General features: G+C 44.8%; 1 protein-coding gene across 1 annotated transcript; it reads left to right on the top strand.

Moving 5' to 3' along the window:
* The first annotated feature begins 955 nt into the window (after positions 1-955).
* LOC124789461 (cuticle protein 65-like) lies at positions 956-7382 on the top strand. Its single transcript, XM_047256829.1, has 2 exons — positions 956-1017; positions 6937-7382. The coding sequence occupies exons 1-2, from the start codon at positions 1006-1008 to the stop codon at positions 7312-7314; spliced, it is 390 nt and encodes a 129-aa protein (XP_047112785.1). The 5' UTR covers positions 956-1005; the 3' UTR covers positions 7315-7382.
* The last annotated feature ends 1496 nt before the right edge of the window (positions 7383-8878 follow it).

The following is an 8878-nucleotide window of genomic DNA, read 5'->3' on the forward strand; positions in this document are numbered from 1 at the left end:
ACCATAACTCCGGACATGCTTTACAGTGCTGTTCACAACATTATTCCTCGACTACAGCTATTGTTGAGGAATGATGGTGGACATATAGAATTTATCCTGTAAAGAACACCATCTTTGCTTTGTCTTACTTTGGTACGCTAATTATTGCTATTCTGATCAGATGAAGCGCCATCTGTCGGCCATTTTTTGAACTTTTGTATTTTTTTGGTTCTTATAAAACCCCATGTCATTCCAAGCATGTGTGTCAATTTGTACCTCTCTACGTACGTTATTCCGTGATTACTCAGTTTTCAAATTTATACTGACTTTTTGATAATATGATAATGGTGGCAGATTCGCGAAATCATGTAGCTGAAAAATACGCGAGGCACTGAGATGTGGTGTTGCAAAGGGGACTGCGCTATGAATTCAGCAGAATGGTGGAAGTATCCTTGTGGTCCTGATGCCAACCGAATTTCTTTCTCACTCTCTCTCTGTCTCTCTCTCCCCCTGTGTGTGTGTGTGGGGGGGGGGGGTGTATGTGTGTGGGTGGATGGGTTGGTGTGCTGCTCAGAGCAGTGCAGTGTGTGTCTGCGTGTAGTATGGCCAGTGATGAGTGATTGCATACATATGAATAGTACTGAAATACTTTTGATAAGGTAGTATGCGGTATTCATTATTTGTTATTTTTTTTAAAAAGTAATTGATATTTCTCAAACTAAGTTGACATATCTGATATCGTTATGTAGATAATTTATGGATGAATAAACAAGTAACTATCTCAGTACGTGTGTGCGTCCAAATCCCGTGGATTTCCACATGCTCCTCAGTGAAGGCCGCGGTCACAGCCGACTATTGTCCAGTGATAGGAAAGTGCAGCCTGCACCGCCAGGCGTGGCCTGCGATAGGCCGGAAGGACGCTGGGCCTTTCACCGCCGCCCGTCCTATATATGGGGGTGGACACGGCGCCCGAGCACAGTCCTCAGCTAGTCAGCTCGCGACAGTCCACCAGCCCACCGTACAGCCATGAAGGTCCTGGTGAGTAAGGCGGGGCTACTGTGTTGTGGGCGTGGCCTAGTGCTGCGCCAGTTCATAGGCTCGTAAAAGTGGGAGTACTTTCGTTCACTTCATATTAATAATCAGCATCTTGATGTTTCGTACCTTACCCTTTACCTTCCAACAGTTGCATAATCTTAAACCGCACGGCACAGTGTTTTGTATTTTTAAAACTGTCGTGGAAGACCAACTTTATGCTCTGTGTGCTTCCAATCGGCATTATTGTATGAGTACAAAATTAATGATCGGTCTTTGGAAGCGGTAACATCAGTCAAATATCTGGGTGTGACTATGATCTCAAATGAAATGATCAGATTACACAAGTAACGGGTAAGGCGAGCTCTAGATTGCGGTTTATTGGTAGAGTCCTGAAGCGATGCAGTCCTTCAACAAAGGAAATAGATTACAATACGTTAGTTCGTCCAGTCTTGGAGTATTGTTCGTCTGTATGGGACCCTTACCAGTTGGGTCTGATTCAAGAGATTGGTAAGGTCCAAAGAAGAGCGGCAAGATTCGTGACTGGTACATTTAGCCATCTCGAGAGCGTTACAAATCTCATAGGAAGTTTGAAGTGGGACACACTTACACATAGACGACGCGCTAATCAGAAGCGGCTGCTCACTAAATTCCGAAATCCAATTTTCACCCAGGATGTAGAGCATATATTATTACCGCCAATTTTCAAATAGCGCAATGATCATCATTCAAAGATAAGGGAAATAAGAGGTCGTACTGAGGCGATCAGACAGTCGTTTTCCCCTCGCGCGACCCTTGGCGCGAATTGTGCCCTCCGCTACACACCACTTGGTGGCCTGCGGAGTACATATGTAGATACGTAGATGTAGATGTAGTTGTAGATGTAGATTCCAGGAAGTTTTGGGGTTGTAGCCGGATGGTTAAAATGGCTCTAACCACTATGGGACTTAATATCTGAGGTCATCAGTCCCCTAGACTTAGAACTACTTAAACCTAACTAACATAAGGACATCACACGCATCCATGCCCGTGGCAGGATTCGAACCTGCGACCGAAGAAGCAGCGCGATTCCGGAGTGAAGCGCCTAGAACCGCTCGGCCATAGCGGCCGTAGCCGGATGAGTTCGGAATTTAGCCACTGTATTTCGAATGAAAACAGTTCAGCTGGCTTCAGGTGACTTTTACGCCGGAGGTGGCACGTCCTTAGGTTTATACCGAAAAATCGGCGCGATGGCGCATGTGCTTGGGTTACCGCTGCGTGACCGCTCTCTAACGAGTTTAGCGACCTCTGTCGAACATTGCTCCACTTCAGACACGGAGGCACATGAATAACGCTGGTATTACATGCACGCCCTTTGTCGAATTACTGGCCCCACGGAACCAATAATTCGCAGACGGGTAATGTTCCGTCTATCTGAAAAAATTAAAGGACTAATTGGGTTGCATGCCTTATTTAGTTGATAGCCGCCATCGTGCTTCATATGATATTCTACTAAACGCGTTTCCATAAAGCCCTTGATAGTTGAATTTCACAAGGATTTGGTTGCGACCAATATTTTCGTGCCCACAGGAGATACAAAACTCAGCATTGGCTGACTTACTGAGCTGCCAAGGGCGAATGTTGCAATCACGCTCCACGTATCTTTCCCGTACTGTGTTTGAGGTCTGAATAATGTACGCTTTGTCACATTGGCTCGGTAGTTTGTTGATTCCAGGCTTACGCATACCCAACTAATCCTTTACAGTGCAAAGACGAGCACAGTTTTTTGTAAGTGGACGAAAGTTTACTTTATCGTTGTCTTTCTTTAGGATTCTGTCTAGTTTAGGCTCACAATATCCCACATATGGGAGGAGGGTTCTGGACTTGAACTCCTCCTTCGCCTCATTGTCTTGTGGGTGGTTATTCACTTGAAAATGGCTGAATAGTTGTCAGCCGAGAAATTGTTGCCAGGTGACTACTTCATGCGACTGAATTTCCGAACCATGAAATACTGATTGCACTGGGAAAACTTCAACAGTCACATTATCGAGATGAGTCGCAATCTTCAATTTACTCACATCTGTGTAACGATAGTTATATATGTATCACGGATATTTCCATATTATTTGCTTTTAAACATCTCAAACTGCTAGTGGTATACACTTAAAATATCGAAACTAACGCGTTACATGTGTGAACAATGTAATTCGGGACGGAGACCTGCTGTTCACAGACGAAACCCGATATAAAATATAAAAATTTCATTCAGAAAGATCAATATATATACTTGAAAAGTGTGATACATGACTGCTGTTCTTATCAGTATATGGCGCGACAAGGTTGAAGATATGTAGAAAAAGAGCCTATAGTACGTATATAGGAAAATAGGAAAGTGATTTCGTAGGAGTCTACTGACAAAACTATAAGAAATACGAATAGTGACAATTAGTTGTGTATAGAGAAAAGTCAGACAAACGATGTTGACTTGTTGGATGTGTTCAGAAATAAGAATCGTTGCCGCATCATTTCGACGGTTTATGCGAGGAATAAATAAAGGTATGTCCTTCTCAGGTAGCTATACCTGAGCGCAGGGCCGTGAGATATTCATCAGATGATGATTGGCTCATGGCATAGTCTGAAGAAATGCACAACATCGCATTCGGAACGACACATAGTGCTTAATTTCTAAAACTGGCGCAAAGGCTACACTTTCAACCGCTTGGGGGACACATCTCCTTTGTATCCGGCCACATGATGTGTGTGCAGCGACCGGTCTTGGAAATATCAGTCACCTGATCACCATGTAATCCTGTGACAACAAAATCGCAATGAGATGCAGAACTGTCGAGATAAGCGCCGAAAGGCCTTGCATCCATGAAAGATGTCAAACTGCCAAGTTACTACCTGAAAGACTGATGTGTCCACAATCTAGCTGTGGCCTTCGCTAGATCGCTGGTGGCACAAAACTGACATCAAGAAGACTCCCATAGGCGACACACCCGCATGATAACGTGACTAATACCTCGACTTTGGGAACTGCTGTAAAGTAACTGAGTCTCACGAAATCGTTCATCTGCTGTCTAGAAAGCAATCGCCGGTCTTTTTCTACTCGTTAACGGAAATTCGAGATACTTCCGCAACACCTCTCCGTAAGAATATGTGTTATAAAATTCGGCAGAGTGAAGATCTGTAGCTGACCGCTGTGGCCGAGCGGTTCTAGGCGCTTCAGTACCGAACCGCGCTGCTGCTACTGTCGCAGGATCGAATCCTGCCTCGGGCATGGATGTGTGCGATGTCCCTAGGTCAGTTAGGTTTAAGTAGTTCTAAGTTTAGAGGACTGATGACCTCAGATGTTAAGTCCCATAGTGCTTAGAGCCATTTGAACCATTTGAAAATTTGTAGCGTAATGACAGTTTATGAATTGATAAGTACATCAAAGGACTGAGCCCTAGGAAGACAGAACCTCACCCAAGCACACATGTGAAAGAAATTTTCCAAATCGGCAAAACGTTACAGCAAAGTAGATGAATAGTCATGTTTGAAGAAGTAGATAACTAGATGTGTAATGATAATACTACAGAACAAATGAAAATGGAAATAACTCCGCAGTAAATTTTATATAACAATACTGTAGGAAGAAAGTAAGGGCAACGACTGAGGTAAATATGGTGAAATCACTATAGGTTTGGTCTATCCGGTTAAAACAGCTTCATTGATTATTGGTGTGCTTCTGAGTGTTTTGTCGAGTTGTTTCCGTTGCATGCACAGAATTTTGACGAACGACCCCATCGTGCTCATCAGGTGCTGCGTGCTGTGCTGTTATGTGTACTCGCTACGTGAACTCCAACCAGACTGGCAGTGAGAACTGATAACAGCAAAACTCGCAGGACCTGAAGAGAGTGATTGGGTCGGTCGTAGAAATATTTTGTATGAAACGGAAACAAGTCGGCAGAGCACCCGTAAGAACACCAGTAACACAAAAAGTTTTCCCCGCTTTAAACTTGAAACGATGGAGAACAACAAAAATAAAAAAAATTAGAATGAGTGCGTCCCAGTACAGTGGACCTCCCATGCCGTCTCTGCTTCGTGTCAGGCTTCTGTTGCAAGGGTATTCTTGTTTTTGAGATATATATGACAGATTTGTAGAGATATTGGTAATGAAGTAGTGACTGAGAGATTTCGTGAATACGAGCATGAATAATTATTAGTGTAGTACGAGGTATGATCAGAAAATAACGTTAATTTTGTTTTTAAAGAATCTTTATATATTCATCAACTTTGTCTCCTTCGAAGTAACTCTCTTAATACATAATACACTTGCGCCAGCGCTTTTTCCAATTTTCGCAGACTATCTGTAACTTGGTTTTCGTTATGGTTTCTTCAGCAGTTCTGTTCTTATCAGTGGTGGCAAAACAACGGCCTTCCATGGTTCTCTTCAGCCTCGGGATGATGATGGTTCGTCGGGTGCTAAACACGGTGGTCATCAACGCCCATACAAATTTCAGTCTTTCCATTTCCAGTCTCGCCACTACCCGAATGATCATGAGATGATAAGGACAACACAAACAGCCAGTCTCCGGGCAGAGAAAATCCTCGAGCCGGTCGGGAATCGGACCCGAGACGCCGTGATCCAGAGGCAACAACGCTAGACACTAGACCACGAGCTGCGGACGCCTCGGGAATAGAAAGAAGTCGCAGGGCGGCCGGTGAATAAGGTGGCTGAGGCAACGCAGCGGTTCTGGTTTTTGCCGCTAAATCACGAACAAGCAGTGAGGTGTGAACAGGAGCATTATCGTGATGCAATTTCCACGGGTGGTTTTGCCACAGTACTGGTCGTTTTCTTCGGATCGCATCACGTAAACAGCGTATAGCTTCCACGTAGTATTCCTTCTCGACCGTACAAGCGTAAGGCAGGAACTCATCATGCACTACTATCCCACTATAATCGGATAAAACGTTGTGAAGAATCATCATATGCGATCGAACTTGTCTAATATATTTCGGTTTTGCCTCTTCTGGTGGTTTACATTTGGACGAATGGGCCTGTTATAACCGTCTTTATAAGTTGTGGATCGTAGTCGACTTCATTCAGCAATTCCAGAGCGATTACTACGCGACGTCGATTTTCGTCGAAATTCAACAATTTCGGAAGAAACTTTGCAGCTACAAGTTTCGTTCCCAATACATCCGAAAAAATGGCTTGGCGGGAGACAACGATATGCCGACATCATCAGCAACCTCTGTGATCGTGATTCGGTGATTTTAGGAGAACCATTTTTATTATTTCTTCCACAATGTTGACAGTAATTGGTGTGCGAGGGAGTCCAGAACGGTCGTCCAATGTCGTCTCGACCCTCATTGAGACGTCCAAGCCGGCAGCTGGGCACTTGAGTCCGAAACCACGCTGCTGCTCCGGTCGTAGGCTTGAATCCTGCCTCGGGCATGGCTGTTTGTGATGTTGTTGCGTTAGTTGGGTTTAAGTAATTCTAAGGGACTGATGACCTCAGTTGTTAAGTCCCATAGTGTTTAGAGCCATTTGAACCATTTTGAGACGTTCACACCAGTCGTACAGTCTTGTTTTACTCTTAGCCGAATCACCAAAAGCCACAGTCAACATTTCGGATGCGGTGCTGCTCTTCATTTCATTTCTCCAACAAAATTTGGGGCAAATTTATTGACCCATCATTTTGACAAAGTAAAAATTCGCCGAACACTCGAAAACAAGTACCACCTTTTCGATTGTCTACAATAAACTAAATATTCGAAACAGCTAGAAATCGAACATGTGTAGCCAATAAGATATAAAGAATTTTGAAAATCGGGTGTAAAAAGCCCTAGAAACTAAAACAGAAATCCTAGTTATTTTTTGATCACATCTCGTATGGTTCTTGAAGAAATAGTAAAAATATGTATATCCATGTAATGACGGCACTGTCGTCCACTCAGGTCATTGTGAGCGCCATTCTGGCCGCCGCCGCCGCCGCCCCGACGCCCGGCTACCTGGGCGCCGCCCACGGGCTGCTCGGCGCCGCCCCCGCAGTGGTTGCCGCCCCGGCGGTGGTCGCCGCCCCCGCCGTCCACGCCGGGTACGCCGCGTACGGCCCCGCCCCCGTGGCTGTGGGACCCGGCGGCTACCTGGCCGACACCCACGACGTGGCCGCCGCCAGGGCCGCCCACCTGACCGCCGTCGCCCAGACGCAGGCCCGCGACGCCATCGTCAACGGCGCCGCCGCCCACGCCGCCCTCGCCGCCCCCGCTCTGCTCGGAGCGCACGGACTGGCGTACGGACACGGCCTGGCTTACGGTCATGGCTACCACGGCTGAACTGCGCTCGCAGGCTAGCTGTGCTGCACTGTTACGTTTCTTTCTGTAAATAAAAGCACTACCGCCGACAAGAGTTGTTTTCTTTGTACCTTACGTCTGAATGCATCAACGATCGCTGAAATGAAAATCTGGAATTTGGCACAGCTGACTGGAAAACGTACGTCAGTAAAATTACGAATGGTAACACTTACATTGTGTGCTGTTCCAGAATATCAAGAAGACAGCTAAACTGAAGGAATGCCCATGTTGCTACCATGGATTTTGATGCTCGTTGACTGTTTGGAAGCAAAAATACATCTGCAAATTAATGGCAATTTCTCGTATCAAGTCTTTGAATCATGTCGTGAGCAAGTATTAATAATGGAGAATGTACATGGGAGCGTTCCCAAAACCGAGGAGAAATCACAAATACAGCTTCAAATATTGAGAACATATAGCCATTTTCAAGAAGGTAAAAGCACGTTGCTAGCACCGTAGTACGAGCACGTAACTTGTTCGTAATGGAGAAAATACTGACAGCGGGAAAGCACACAGTACTTATAATGCACAGTCGTCTCCAATGCCCTGTAGACATCTACGGGTTTTAAGCAGAGGTGCCCAATGTTTTACCTTACTTGTACCAGATTGGAAAAAAACAATTACTTTTGGGCACCTAATATACTTGGCAGTACTAACAAACCGCCAAGGGAAAAAAAAAGGGGAGGGAGAGAGAGAACGAGAGAGAGGGATAGTGGTAGAGAGAGAGAGAGAGAGAGAGAGAGAGAGAGGTAGAGAGAGAGAGAGAGAGAGAGTGAAAGAGAGAGTAGTATCGTCTGGTGGGAGCTTCAGACTGAAAATATTTGATTTATCGTAACTCTTACATAAATGATTTTCTTTATGGGTCGTGTGATAGATGATCTCTTCTTGGGCTGCATCAGTACTTGCTTTGCGACGAATGTGCCCTATGGGCAGCGGGTTGGACACCCCTGATTTAAAGTATTTAGCATTGTGATTATTCTATCAATTCTCTGTTCGAATTGTTGTACGAAATTCAGTTCTGAAAGAATTGTTAAGTCCCATAGTTCTCAGAACCATTTGAACCATTTTTCTGAAAGAATAATGAAGATTATAATCAAAATACCAATAAAACGACACAGTTACTCTTTTACATAACTGTCGTAAGCCTTTAAATGAACGCCCTGGAGTTGGAAACATTAAAGCACACGTGTCTTTTTCTTTTTGTGGTATGTACCCGATACTTTCGTCGGAAGCGAGATTTTAAACTGCTCTTTAGAACATCTGAATTCAGACTACCTGAATATTCTCTTCAGGATGGTGCCGAAGAAGGGTGGCTGCATCTCTTCCTTGATGTGTTGCTCAGAGTGAAAGTTAAAAGCATATTGGAAAATAAAGTTTATAGGAAGCAGTCTCGTGTTGATCTGTACCTTCATGCTGACAGGTGTCACCATCCAGCTCAGCATGGTGGGGTATTTCCTGCCTTGGTTCATGGGGTCCACATCATCTTAGATGCTGAAAGCTGTCGGCTGAACTAACCCACCTCTTAATCACCTTTCGCCCACCGCTG

The sequence above is a fragment of the Schistocerca piceifrons genome, chromosome 3 (assembly GCF_021461385.2).
Source record: "Schistocerca piceifrons isolate TAMUIC-IGC-003096 chromosome 3, iqSchPice1.1, whole genome shotgun sequence".
Lineage (NCBI taxonomy): Eukaryota > Metazoa > Arthropoda > Insecta > Orthoptera > Acrididae > Schistocerca > Schistocerca piceifrons.